Source organism: Salmo salar, unplaced genomic scaffold (genome assembly GCF_905237065.1).
Source record: "Salmo salar unplaced genomic scaffold, Ssal_v3.1, whole genome shotgun sequence".
Classification (NCBI taxonomy): Eukaryota; Metazoa; Chordata; class Actinopteri; order Salmoniformes; family Salmonidae; genus Salmo; species Salmo salar.
This window is the reverse complement of record NW_025547402.1, coordinates 7,501-25,000: the sequence shown is the minus strand read 5'-3', so window position 1 is coordinate 25,000 and position 17,500 is coordinate 7,501. Positions and strand designations below refer to the sequence as shown.

Here is a 17,500-nt window from a genome sequence, read left to right as displayed (position 1 = left end):
TACCCCTACATACTGACCCCTACATACCTGCCCCTACATACCTACCCCTACATACTGACCCCTACATACCTACCCCTACATACTGACCCCTACATACTGACCCTACATACCTACCCCTACATACCTACCCCTACATACCTACCCCTACATACCTACCCCTACATACTGACCCCTACATACTGACCCTACATACCTAACCCTACATACCTGCCCTTACATACCTAACCCTACATACCTGCCCCTACATACCTACCCCTACATACCTACCCCTACATACTGACCCCTACCTACTGACCCTACATACCTACCCCTACATACCTACCTTTACATACTGACCCCTACATACCTACCCCTACATACTGACCCCTACATACTGACCCTACAACCTACCCCTACATACCTACCCCTACATACTGACCCCCTACATACTGACCCTACATACCTACCCCTACATACCTACCCCTACATACCTACCCCTACATACCACCCCTACATACTGACCCCTACATACTGACCCCTATATACTGACCCTACAACCTACCCCTACATACCTACCCCTACATACTGACCCCTACATACTGACCCTACATACCTACCCCTACATACCTACCCCTACATACCTAACCCTACATACCTACCCCTACATACCTACCCCTACATACCTACCCCTACATACCTATCCCTACATACCTACCCCTACATACCTAACCCTACATACCTACCCCTACATACCTACCCCTACATACTGACCCCTACATACCTACCCCTACATACTGACCCCTACATACTGACCCCTACATACCTACCCCTACATACCTACCCCTACATACCGACCCCTACATAACTACCCCTACATACCTACCCCTACATGCCTACCCCTATACGCCTAGCCCTACAAACCTACCCCTACATACCTACCCCTATATACCTACCCCTACATACCTACCCCTACATACCTACCCTTACATACCTACCCCTACATACTGACCCCTACATACCTACCCCTACATACTGACCCCTACATACCTACCCCTACATACTGACCCCTACATACTGACCCCTACATGCCTACCCCTATACACCAACCCCTACATACTGACCCCTACATGCCTACCCCTATACACCAACCCCTACATACTGACCCCTACATACTGACCCTATAGACCAACCCCTATACACCAACCCCTACATACTGACCCCTACATGCCTACCCCAATATAGTGACCCCTACAAACTGACCCCTATATACTGACCCCTACATACCTACCCCTACACACTGACCCCTACACACTGACCCCTACACACTGACCCCTACACACTGACCCCTACATACCTACCCCTACATACCTACCCCTACATACTGACCCCTACATACTGACCCTTACATACTGACCCCTACATACTGACCAATACATACCTACCCCTACATACCGACCCCTACATACTGACCCCTACATACCGACCCCTACATACCTACCCCTACATACTGACACCTACATACCTACCCCTACATACTGACCCCTACATACCTACCCCTACATACCTACCCCTACATACCGACCCCTACACACCGACCCCTACATACTGACCCCTACATACTGACCCCTACATACTGACCCCTACATACCTACCCCTACATACCTACCCCTACCCCTACATACCTACCCCTACATACCTACCCCTACATACCAACCCCTACATACCGACCCCTACATACCGACCCCTACATACTGACCCCTACATACTGACCCTTACATACCTACCCCTACATACCAACCCCTACATACCTACCCCTACATACCGACCCCTACATACCTACCCCTACATACTGACCCCTAGATACTGACCCTTACATACTGACCCTTACATACCTACCCCTACCACTACATACCTAACCCTACATATTTACCCCTACATAACTACCCCTACATACTGACCCCTACATACTGACCCCTAAATACTGACCCCTACATACCTACCCCTACATACCTACTCCTACATACTGACCCCTACATACCTACCCCTACACACCGACCCCTACATACTGACCCCTACATACTGACCCCTACATACCGACCCCTAAATACCTACGCCTACATACCTACCCCTACATACCAAGCCCTACATACCTATCCCTACATACCGACCCCTACATACCTACCCCTACATACTGACCCCTACATACTGACCCCTACATACCTACCCCTACATACTGACCCCTACATACTGACCCTTACATACCTACCCCTACCCCTACATACCTACCCCTACATACCTACCCCTACATACTGACCCCTACATACCTACCCCTACATACCTACCCCTACATACTGACTCCGACATACTGACCCCTACATACTGACCCCTACATACTGACCCCTACATACCTACCCCTACATACTGACCCCTACATACCTACCCCTATATACTGACCCCTACATACTGACCCCTACATGCCTACCCCTATACACCAACCCCTACATACTGACCCCTACATACTGACCCCTACATGCCTACCCCAATTTAGTGACCCCTACATACTGACCCCTACATACTGACCCCTACATACCTACCCCTACATACTGACCCCTACACACTGACTCCTACACACTGACCCCCTACATACTGACCCCTACATACTGACCCTTACATACCTACCCCTACATACCTACCCCTACATACCTACCCCTACATACCTACCCCTACACACTGACCCCTACATACTGACCCCTACATACTGACCCCTACATACCGACCCCTACATACCGACCCCTACATACCTACCCCTACATACCTACCCCTACACACCGACCCCTACATACTGACCCCTACATACTGACCCCTACATACCGAGCCCTACCCACCTACCTCTACATACCTACCCCTACATACCTACCCCTACATACCTACCCCTACATACCGACCCCTACATACCTACCCCTACATACTGACCCCTACATACCTACTCCTACATATTGACCCCTACATACTGACCCTTACATACCTACCCCTACCCCTACATACCTACCCCTACATACCTACCCCTACATACCTACCCCTACATACCGACCCCTACACACCGACCCCTACATACCGACCCCTACATACCGACCCCTACATACTGACCCCTACATACCGACCCCTACATACCTACCCCTACATACTGACCCCTACATACTGACCCCTACATACCTACCCCTACATACTGACCCCTACATACTGACCCTTATATATCTACCCCTAGAGTGGTCAGTAGGGTGGAACAGGCCAGTGAATTGTAATACTGCTAGCTGTTAGCTGTTAGCCGTTAGAGAGTGGTCAGGAGGGTGGAACAGGGCAGTGAATTGTAATACTGCTAGCTGTTAGCTGTTAGCTGTTAGCCGCTACAGAGTGGTCAGGAGGGTGGAACAGGGCAGTGAATTGTAATACTGCTAGCTGTTAGCTGTTAGCCATTAGAGAGTGGTCAGGAGGGTGGAACAGGGCAGTGAATTGTAATACTGCTAGCTGTTAGCTGTTAGCTGTTACAGAGTGGTCAGGAGGGATGGAATGGGGTAGTGAATTGTAATACTGCTAGCTGTTAGCTGTTAGCTGTTAGCCGTTACAGAGCGGCCAGGAGGGTGGAACAGGGCAGTGAATTATAATACTGCTAGCTGTTAGCTGTTAGCCGCTACAGAGTGGTCAGGAGGGTGGGACAGGGCAGTGAATTGTAATACTGTTAGCTGTTAGCTGTTAGCCGTTACAGAGTTGTCAGGAGGGTCTGGGGACTGCAGCCAATTTACAGTAATTGGATTATCAGCCAGACAACACAGTTTTTTTTTTACTGGACAGACAGTTCTAGAACAGCTTTTAACTGGCCAGACAGTTCTAGAACACAGCTTTTTACTGACCAGACAGTTCTAGAACAGCTTTTAACTGACCAGACAGTTCTAGAACACAGCTTTTCTACTGACCAGACAGTTCTAGAACAGCTTTTAGCTGGCCAGACAGTTCTAGAACAGCATTTAACCCTGCTAAAGTCGCCCCGGTCAAATGTAAGTTCTGTTATTGTGAAGTGGAAACGTCCAGGAGCTCACGACTGTTGTGTATGATTGGCTAATGACTATTGTGTTGTGTGATTGGCTAACAAGCGTGTGTTATGTGATTGGCTGAAGAGGTTGTGTTGTGTAATTGGCTAATGAGACTTGTGCTAATTGATTGGCTAATGAGGTTGTATTTTGTTCTCAGATCTCATCGTTAAAGTCATCCAACAGAACATGGGAGGGATAAAACTGGAGGACTATCGCAAGGTAGGCTGTGTGTGTGCATTATAGATATATAATAATGTAGAACTCTCTAACATGCTGTAATACTAACTCTGTGTTATAGATATATATTAATGTAGAACTCTCTAACATGCTGTAATACTAACTCTTTGTTATAGATATATAATAATGTAGAACTCTCTAACACGCTGTAATACTAACTCTGTGTTATAGATATATAATAATGTAGAACTCTCTAACATGCTGTAATAGTAACTCTGTGTTATAGATATATAATAATGTAGAACTCTCTAACACGCTGTAATACTAACTCTGTGTAATAGATATATAATAATGTAGAACTCTCTGACACGCTGTAATACTAACTCTGTGTTATAGATATATAATAATGTAGAACTCTCTAACATGCTGTAATACTAACTCTGTGTTATAGATATATAATAATGTAGAACTCTCTAACATGCTGTAATACTAACTCTGTGTTATAGATATATAATAATGTAGAACTCTCTGACACGCTGTAATACTAACTCTGTGTTATAGATATATAATAATGTAGAACTCTCTAACATGCTGTAATACTAACTCTGTGTTATAGATATATAATAATGTAGAACTCTCTAACATGCTGTAATACTAACTCTGTGTTATAGATATATATTAATGTAGAACTCTCTAACATGCTGTAATACTAACTCTTTGTTATAGATATATAATATTGTAGAACTCTCTAACACGCTGTAATACTAACTCTGTGTTATAGATATATAATAATGTAGAACTCTCTAACATGCTGTAATAGTAACTCTGTGTTATAGATATATAATAATGTAGAACTCTCTAACATGCTGTAATACTAACTCTGTGTTATAGATATATAATAATGTAGAACTCTCTAACATGCTGTAATACTAACTCTGTGTTATAGATATATAATAATGTAGAACTCTCTAACATGCTGTAATACTAACTCTGTGTTATAGATATATAATAATGTAGAACTCTCTAACATGCTGAAATACTAACTCTGTGTTATAGATATATAATAATGTAGAACTCTCTAACATGCTGTAACACTAACTCTGTGTTATAGATATATAATAATGTAGAACTCTCTAACATGCTGTAATAGTAACTCTGTGTTATAGATATATAATAATGTAGAACTCTCTAACACGCTGTAATACTAACTCTGTGTAATAGATATATAATAATGTAGAACTCTCTGACACGCTGTAATACTAACTCTGTGTTATAGATATATAATAATGTAGAACTCTCTAACACGCTGTAATACTAACTCTGTGTTATAGATATATAATAATGTAGAACTCTCTAACATGCTGTAATACTAACTCTGTGTTATAGATATATAATAATGTAGAACTCTCTGACATGCTGTAATACTAACTCTGTGTTATAGATATATAATAATGTAGAACTCTCTAACATGCTGTAATACTAACTCTGTGTTATAGATATATAATAATGTAGAACTCTCTAACATGCTGTAATACTAACTCTGAGTTATAGATATATAATAATGTAGAACTCTCTAACATGCTGTAATACTAACTCTGAGTTATAGATATATAATAATGTAGAACTCTCTAACACGCTGTAATACTAACTCTGTGTTATAGATATATAATAATGTAGAACTCTCTAACACGCCGAAATACTAACTCTGTGTTATAGATATATAATAATGTAGAACTCTCTAACATGCTGTAATACTAACTCTGAGTTATAGATATATAATAATGTAGAACTCTCTAACACGCTGTAATACTAACTCTGTGTTATAGATATATAATAATGTAGAACTCTCTAACACGCTGTAATACTAACTCTGTGTTATAGATATATAATAATGTAGAACTCTCTAACATGCTGTAATACTAACTCTGTGTTATAGATATATAATAATGTAGAACTCTCTAACATGCTGTAATACTAACTCTGTGTTATAGATATATAATAATGTAGAACTCTCTGACATGCTGTAATACTAACTCTGTGTTATAGATACATAATAATGTAGAACTCACTGACATGCTGTAATACTAACTCTGTGTTATAGATATATAATAATGTAGAACTCTCTAACATGCTGTAATACTAACTCTGAGTTATAGATATATAATAATGTAGAACTCTCTAACACGCTGTAATACTAACTCTGTGTTATAGATATATAATAATGTAGAACTCTCTAACACGCTGTAATACTAACTCTGTGTTATAGATATATAATAATGTAGAACTCTCTAACATGCTGTAATACTAACTCTGTGTTATAGATATATAATAATGTAGAACTCTCTGACATGCTGTAATACTAACTCTGTGTTATAGATATATAATAATGTAGAACTCTCTAACATGCTGTAATACTAACTCTGTGTTATAGATATATAATAATGTAGAACTCTCTAACATGCTGTAATACTAACTCTGTGTTATAGATACATTATAATGTAGAACTCTCTAACATGCTGTAATACTAACTCTGTGTTATAGATATATAATAATGTAGAACTCTCTAACATGCTGTAATACTAACTCTGAGTGTTCTGCTGTTGCAGCCAGAGAACGTTGTCTTAATGCTGCAGGTAAAGTCACCATACGCCCACTATAATACACCCACACCCACTATAATACACCCACATCACTATAATACACCTACATTTTTATAGCCCTTCGTACATCAGCTGATATTCTCAAAGTGCTGTACAGAAACCCAGCCTAAAACCCCAAACAGCAAGCAAAGCATGTGAAAGAAGCACGGTGGCTAGGAAAAACTCCCTTGGAAAAACTCCCTAGAAAGGCCAAAAACCTAGGAAGAAACCTAGAGAGGAACCAGGCTATGAGGGGTGGCCAGTCCTCTTCTGGCTGTGCAGGGTGGATATTATAACAGAACATGGTCAAGATGTTAAAATGTACCCACTATAAAACACCCACACCCACTATAATACACCTACACCCACTATAATACACCCACATAGCTATAATACACCCACACCCACTATAATACACCCACACCCGCTATAATACACCCACACCCACTATAATACACCCACACCCACTATAATACACCCACACCCACTATAATATACCCACACCCACTATAACACACCCACATCCGCTATAATACACCCACATCCGCTATAATACACCCACACCCACTATAATACACCCACACCCACTATAATACACCCACATCCGCTATAATACACCCACATCCGCTATAATACACCCACATCCGCTATAATACACCCACATCACTATAATACACCCACACCCACTATAATACACACATACCCACTATAATACACCCACATCCGCTATAATACACCCACATCACTATAATACACCCACACCCACTATAATACACCCACATCCGCTATAATACACCCACATCACTATAATACACCCACATCACTATAATAAACCCACACCCACTATAATACACCCACACCCACTATAATACACCTACACCCACTATAATACACCCACACCCACTATAATACACCCACACCCACTATAATACACCCACACCCACTATAATACACCCACACCTACTATAATACACCCACACCCACTATAATACACCCACACCCACTATAATACACCCATACCCACTATAATACACCCACACCCACTATAATACACCTACACCCACTATAATACACCCACACCCACTATAATACACCCACACCCACTATAATACACCCACACCCACTATAATACACCCATACCCACTATAATACACCCACACCCACTATAATACACCCATACCCACTATAATACACCCACACCCAAAATAATACACCCATACCCACTATAATACACCCACACCCACTATAATACACCTACACCCACTATAATACACCCACATAGCTATAATACACCCACATCACTATAATAAACCCACACCCACTATAATACACCTACACCCACTATAATACATCCACACCCACTATAATACACCTACACCCACTATAGTACACCCACACCCACTATAATACACCCACACCCACTATAAAACACCCACTATAATACACCCACACCCATTATAATACACACACATTGACTATAATACACCCTCACCTACACCCACTATAATACACTGACACCCACTATAGTACACCTACACCCACTATAATACACCTACACCCACTATAATACACCCAAACCAACCATAGTACACCTACACCCACTATAATACACCCACTATAATACACCTACACCTACTATAATACACCCACACCCACTATAATACACCCACACCCACTATAATACACCCACACCCACTATAATACACCCATACCCACTATAATACACCCATACCCACTATAATACACCCACACCCAAAATAATACACCCATATCAAATCAAATTTCAAATTTATTTTTATAGCCCTTCGTACATCAGCTGATATTCTCAAAGTGCTGTACAGAAACCCAGCCTAAAACCCCAAACAGCAAGCAAAGCATGTGAAAGAAGCACGGTGGCTAGGAAAAACTCCCTTGGAAAAACTCCCTAGAAAGGCCAAAAACCTAGGAAGAAACCTAGAGAGGAACCAGGCTATGAGGGGTGGCCAGTCCTCTTCTGGCTGTGCAGGGTGGATATTATAACAGAACATGGTCAAGATGTTAAAATGTACCCACTATAAAACACCCACACCCACTATAATACACCTACACCCACTATAATACACCCACACCCACTATAATACACCCACACCCACTATAATACACCCACACCCACTATAAAACACCCACACCCACTATAATACACCTACACCCACTATAATACACCCACATACCTATAATACACCCACATCACTATAATAAACCCACACCCACTATAATACACCTACACCCACTATAATACACCCACACCCACTATAATACACCTACACCCACTATAGTACACCCACACCCACTATAATACACCCACACCCACTATAAAACACCCACTATAATACACCCACACCCACTACAATACACCCACATCCACTATAATACACCCACACCCACTATAATACACCCGCACCCACTATAATACACCCACAACCACAATAATACGCCTACACCCACTATAATACACCAACATCCACTATAATATACCAACACCCACTATAATACACCCACACCAACTTTAATACACCCATACCCACTATAAAACACCCACACCCACTATAATACACCCACATCCACTATAATACACCTACACCCACTATAATACACCCACACCCACTATAACACACCCACACCCACTATAATACACCTACACACACTATAATACACCCACATCCACTATAATACACCTACACCCACTATAATACACCCACACCCACTATAATACACCCACACCCACTATAATATACCAACACCCACTATAATACACCCACACCCACTTTAATACACCCACACCCACTATAATACACCTACACCCACTATAATACACCCACACCCAATATAATACACCTACACCCACTATAATACACCCACACCCATTATAATACACACACATTGACTATAATACACCCTCACCTACACCCACTATAATACACCGACACCCACTATAGTACACCTACACCCACTATAATACACCTACACCCACTATAATACACCCAAACCAACTATAGTACACCTACACCCACTATAATACACCCACTATAATACACCTACACCTACTATAATACACCCACACCCACTATAATACACCCACATCCACTACAATACACCCACACCTACACCCACTATAATACACCCACTATAATACACCCACATCCACTATAATACACCCACACCCACTAAAATACACCTACACCCACTGTAATACACCCACACCCACTATAATACACCCACACCCACTATAATACAACCACACCCACTATAATACACTCACATCCGCTATAATACACCCACACCCACTATAATACACCCACACCCACTATAATACACCCACACCCAATATAATACACCCACATCCGCTATAATAAACCCACACCCACTATAATACACCCACATCCACTATAATACACCCACATCCACTATAATACACCCACATCCATTATAATACACCCACACCCACTATAATACACCTACACCCACTATAAAACACCCACACCCACTATAGTACACCTACACCCACAATAATACACCTACTATAATACACCCACACCCACTATAATACAACCACACCCACTATAATACACCCACTATAATACACCCACACCCACTATAATACAACCACACCCACTATAATACACCCACACCCATTATAATACACCCACGCCCACTAAAATACACCCATATCGACTATAATACACCTACACCCACTATAATACACCCACACCCGCTATAAAACACCCTCACCCACTATAATACAACCACACCCACTATAATACACCCACAACAATTATAATACTCCATATTCACTATAATACACCCATATCCACTATAATACACCCACACCCACTATAATACACCCACATCCGCTATAATACACCCACACCCACTATAATACACCCACATCCACTATAATACACCCACATCCACTATAATACACCCACACCCACTATAATACACCCACACCCACCATAATAAACCCACACCCACTATAATACACCCACACCCACTATAATACACCTACACCCACTATAATACACCCACACCCACTATAATACACCTACACCAACTATAATACACCCACTATAATACACCCACACCCGATATAATACAACCATACCCACTATAATACACCCACATCCGCTATAATACACCCACATCCACTATAATACACCCACACCCACCATAATAAACCCACACCCACTATAATACACCCACACCCACTATAATACACCTACACCCACTATAATACACCCACACCCACTATAATACACCTACACCAACTATAATACACCCACTATAATACACCCACACCCACTATAATACAACCACACCCACTATAATACACCCACACCCATTATAATACACCCACACCCACTAAAATACACCCATATCCACTATAATACACCTACACCCACTATAATACACCCACACCCGCTATAAAACAGCCTCACCCACTATAATACAACCACACGCACTATAATACACCCACACCCATTATAATACTCCATATCCACTATAATACACCCATATCCACTATAATACACCCACACCCACTATAATACACCCACACCCACTATAATACACCCACACCCACTATAATACACCCACATCCACTATAATACACCCACATCCACTATAATACACCCACATCCACTTTAATACACCCACACGCACTATAATACACCTACACCCACTATAATACACCCACACCCACTATAGTACACCTACACCCACAATAATACACCTACTATAATACACCCACACCCACTATAATACAACCACACCCACTATAATACACGCACTATAATACACCCACACCCACTATAATACAACCACACCCACTATAATACACCCACACCCATTATAATACACCCACGCCCACTAAAATACACCCATATCGACTATAATACACCTACACCCACTATAATACACCCACACCCGCTATAAAACACCCTCACCCACTATAATACAACCACACCCACTATAATACACCCACAACAATTATAATACTCCATATTCACTATAATACACCCATATCCACTATAATACACCCACACCCACTATAATACACCCACATCCGCTATAATACACCCACACCCACTATAATACACCCACATCCACTATAATACACCCACATCCACTATAATACACCCACACCCACTATAATACACCCACACCCACCATAATAAACCCACACCCACTATAATACACCCACACCCACTATAATACACCTACACCCACTATAATACACCCACACCCACTATAATACACCTACACCAACTATAATACACCCACTATAATACACCCACACCCGATATAATACAACCACACCCACTATAATACACCCACATCCGCTATAATACACCCACATCCACTATAATACAGCCACACCCACCATAATAAACCCACACCCACTATAATACACCCACACCCACTATAATACACCTACACCCACTATAATACACCCACACCCACTATAATACACCTACACCAACTATAATACACCCACTATAATACACCCACACCCACTATAATACAACCACACCCACTATAATACACCCACACCCATTATAATACACCCACACCCACTAAAATACACCCATATCCACTATAATACACCTACACCCACTATAATACACCCACACCCGCTATAAAACAGCCTCACCCACTATAATACACCCACACCCATTATAATACTCCATATCCACTATAAAACACCCATATCCACTATAATACACCCACACCCACTATAATACACCCACACCCACTATAATACACCCACATCCACTATAATACACCCACATCCACTATAATACACCCACATCCACTTTAATACACCCACACGCACTATAATACACCTACACCCACTATAATACACCCACACCCACTATAATACACCTACACCAACTATAATACACCCACTATAATACACCCACATCCGCTTTAATACACCCACACCCACTATAGTACACCCACACCCACTATAATACACCCACTATAATACACCCACACCCACTATAATACACCTCCTAGGACAGACAGACAGACAGACAGACAGACAGACAGACAGACAGACAGACAGACAGACAGACAGACAGACAGACAGACAGACAGACAGACAGACAGACAGACAGACAGACAATCAGCAACCTGGCCTGTCAGCCAGTCAGACAGGTACTTATCTCTCTCTCTAACAGACAGGTAGTTATCTCCCTAACAGACAGGTAGTTATCTCTCTAACTGACAGGTAGTTATCTCCCTCTCTCTAACAGACAGGTAGTTATCTCCCTAACAGACAGGTAGTTATCTCTCTAACTGACAGGTAGTTATCTCTCTCTCTAACAGACAGGTAGTTATCTATCTAACAGACAGGTAGTTATCTCCCTCTCTCTAACAGACAGGTAGTTATCTCTCTAACTGACAGGTAGTTATCTCTCTCTCTAACAGACAGGTAGTTATCTATCTAACAGACAGGTAGTTGTCTCTCTCTCTAACAGACAGGTAGTTATCTCTCTCTCTCTAACAGACAGGTAGTTATCTATCTCTCTAACAGACAGGTAGTTATCTCTCTAACAGACAGGTAGTTATCTCTCTAACAGACAGGTAGTTATCTCTCTAACAGACAATTAGTTATCTCTCTCTCTAACAGACAGGTAGTTATCTCTCTATCTAACAGACAGGTAGTTATCTCTCTATCTAACAGACAGGTAGTTATCTCTCTAACAGACAGGTAGTTATCTCTCTAACAGACAGGTAGTTATCTCTCTCTCTAACAGACAGGTAGTTATCTCCCTAACAGACAGGTAGTTATCTATCTCTCTAACAGACAGGTAGTTATCTCTCTCTATCAGACAGGTAGTTATCTCTCTCTAACAGACAGGTAGTTATCTCTCTCTAACAGACAGGTAGTTATCTCTCTCTCTAACAGACAGGTAGTTATCTCTCTCTCTAACAGACAGGTAGTTATCTCTCTCTCTAACAGACAGGTAGTTATCTCTCTAACAGACAGGTAGTTATCTCTGTATCTAACAGACAGGTAGTTATATCTCTAACAGACAGGTAGATATCTCTCTCTCTAACAGACAGGTAGTTATCTCTCTAACAGACAGGTAGATATCTCTCTCTCTATCAGACAGGTAGTTATCTCTCTAACAGACAGGTAGTTATCTCTCTCTCTAACAGACAGGTAGTTATCTCCCTAACAGACAGGTAGTTATCTCCCTAACAGACAGGTAGTTATCTCTCTCTCTAACAGACAGGTAGTTATCTCCCTAACAGACAGGTAGTGATCTCCCTAACAGACAGGTAGTTATCTCTCTCTCTAACAGACAGGTAGTTATCTCTCTCTCTAACAGACAGGTAGTTATCTCTCTAACAGACAGGTAGTTATCTCCCTCTCTCTAACAGACAGGTAGTTATCTCTCTAACAGACAGGTAGTTATCTCCCTAACAGACAGGTAGTTATCTCCCTAACAGACAGGTAGTTATCTCTCTCTCTAACAGACAGGTAGTTATCTCCCTAACAGACAGGTAGTTATCTCCCTAACAGACAGGTAGTTATCTCTCTCTAACAGACAGGTAGTTATCTCCCTAACAGACAGGTAGTTACCTCCCTAACAGACAGGTAGTTATCTCTCTCTCTAACAGACAGGTAGTTATCTCTCCAACAGACAGGTAGTTATCTCTCTAACAGACAGGTAGTTATCTCCCTAACAGACAGGTAGTTATCTCCCTAACAGACAGGTAGTTATCTTTCTCTCTAACAGACAGGTAGTTATCTCCCTAACAGACAGGTAGTTATCTCCCTAACAGACAGGTAGTTATCTCTCTCTCTAACAGACAGGTAGTTATCTCCCTAACAGACAGGTAGTTACCTACATTTACATTTACATTTGAGTCATTTAGCAGACGCTCTTATCCAGAGCGACTTACAGTAGTGAATGCATACATTTCATTTTTTTCATTTCATACATTTTTTTCGTACTTGGCCCCCCGTGGGAGTCGAACCCACAACCCTGGCGTTGCAAACACCATGCTCTACCAACTGAGCTACCTCCCTAACAGACAGGTAGTTATCTCTCTCTCTAACAGACAGGTAGTTATCTCTCCAACAGACAGGTAGTTATCTCCCTCTCTCTAACAGACAGCTAGTTAATTCTCTAACAGACAGGTAGTTATCTCCCTAACAGACAGGTAGTTATCTCCCTAACAGACAGGTAGTTATCTCTCTCTCTCTCTAACAGACAGGTATTTATCTCCCTAACAGACAGGTAGTTATCTCCCTAACAGACAGGTAGTTATCTCTCTCTCTAACAGACAGGTAGTTATCTCCCTAACAGACAGGTAGTTATCTCCCTAACAGACAGGTAGTTATATCTCTCTCTAACAGACAGGTAGTTATCTCTATCTCTAACAGACAGGTAGTTATCTCCCTAACAGACAGGTAGTTATCTCCCTAACAGACAGGTAGTTATCTCTCCAACAGACAGGTAGTTATCTCCCTAACAGACAGGTAGTTATCTCTCCAACAGACAGGTAGTTATCTCTCCAACAGACAGGTAGTTATCTCCCTAACAGACAGGTAGTTATCTCTCCAACAGACAGGTAGTTATCTCCCTAATAGACAGGTAGTTATCTCCCTAACAGACAGGTAGTTATCTCTCCCTAACAGACAGGTAGTTATCTCTCTCTCTAACAGACAGGTAGTTATCTCCCTAACAGACAGGTAGTTACCTCCCTAACAGACAGGTAGTTACCTCTCTCTCTAACAGACAGGTAGTTATCTCTCCAACAGACAGGTAGTTATCTCCCTCTCTCTAACAGACAGGTAGTTATCTCTCTAACAGACAGGTAGTTATCTCCCTAACAGACAGGTAGTTATCTCCCTAACACACAGGTAGTTATCTCTCTCTCTAACAGACAGGTATTTATCTCCCTAACAGACAGGTAGTTATCTCCCTAACAGACAGGTAGATATCTCTCTCTCTAACAGACAGGTAGTTATCTCTCTAACAGACAGGTAGTTATCTCTCCAACAGACAGGTAGTTATCTCCCTAACAGACAGGTAGTTATCTCTCCAACAGACAGGTAGTTATCTCCCTAACAGACAGGTAGTTATCTCCCTAACAGACAGGTAGTTATCTCCCTAACAGACAGGTAGTTATCTCCCTAACAGACAGGTAGTTATCTCCCTAACAGACAGGTAGTTATCTCCCTAACAGACAGGTAGTTATCTCTCCAACAGACAGGTAGTTATCTCGCTAACAGACAGGTAGTTATCTCTCCAACAGACAGGTAGTTATCTCCCTAACAGACAGGTAGTTATCTCTCCAACAGACAGGTAGTTATCTCCCTAACAGACAGGTAGTTATCTCCCTAACAGACAGGTAGTTATCTCCCTAACACACAGGTAGTTATCTCCCTAACAGACAGGTAGTTATCTCTCCAACAGACAGGTAGTTATCTCCCTAACAGACAGGTAGTTATCTCCCTAACAGACAGGTAGTTATCTCCCTAACAGACAGGTAGTTATCTCCCTACCAGACAGGTAGTTATCTCTCTATTAACGCGGTATCTTTCCTCCTGCAGACCATCTACTACGAGGCGGGCTTCCTGGTGTGCGTGACTCTGGGCTGCGTGTTCCTGGTTTTGACCCCCGTCGTAGGTGTGTGTTTCTGTGCGTGTCGCTGCTGTGAGAACTGCGGAGGGGAGATGCACCAGAGACAGGGGAAGAACCCCGACTGTCAGAGAGGATTCTACACCGCCGCTCTCATCACCACCTCCATGTTCATCATGTAAGACCTTGCCCTGACCCCTGACCCCTGACCTATTCTCATCACCACCTCCATGTTCATCATGTAAGACCTTGCCCTGACCCCTGACCCCTGACCTATTCTCATCACCACCTCCATGTTCATCATGTAAGACCTTGCCCTGACCCCTGACCCCTGACCTATTCTCATCACCACCTCCATGTTCATCATGTAAGACCTTCCCCTGACCCCTGACCCCTGACCTATTCTCATCACCACCTCCATGTTCATCATGTAAGACCTTCCCCTGACCCCTGACCCCTGACCTCTAATTACCTGTGACCCCTCTACACCACCTCTATATTCAGTAGTAGATAGTGTTCAGTATTAGAGTGTGTTCAGTAGTAGATAGTGTTCAGTAGTAGATAGTGTTCAGTAGTAGATAGTGTTCAGTAGTAGATAGTGTTCAGTAGTGGATAGTGTTCAGTAGTAGATAGTGTTCAGTATTATATAGTGTGCAGAATTAGAGTGTGTTCAGTAGTAGATAGTGTTCAGTAGTAGATAGTGTTCAGTAGTAGATAGTGTTCAGTATTAGAGTGTGTTCAGTAGTAGATAGTGTTCAGTAGTAGATAGTGTTCAGTATTAGATAGTGTTCAGTAGTAGATAGTGTTCAGTATTAGAGTGTGTTCAGTAGTAGATAGTGTTCAGTAGTAGATAGTGTTCAGTATTAGATAGTGTTCAGTAGTAGATAGTGTTCAGTAGTAGATAGTGTTCAGTAGTAGATAGTGTTCAGTATTAGATAGTGTTCAGTATTAGATAGTGTTCAGTAGTAGATAGTGT

The 17,500-nt window shown here is 41.9% G+C and overlaps 1 protein-coding gene across 1 annotated transcript in view; it reads left to right on the top strand.

Annotated features, from left to right (window-relative positions):
• The window catches only part of LOC106592996 (prominin-1-A), a gene marked incomplete at its 3' end in the record, with an annotated part of 40,177 nt that overhangs the window by 15,882 nt on the left and 6,795 nt on the right, over positions 1–17,500 (top strand). Inside the window, 3 exon segments of the mRNA XM_045711228.1 lie at positions 4,225–4,286; positions 6,851–6,877; positions 16,497–16,702. Of these exon segments, the coding sequence (XP_045567184.1) occupies positions 4,225–4,286; positions 6,851–6,877; positions 16,497–16,702 (295 nt within the window).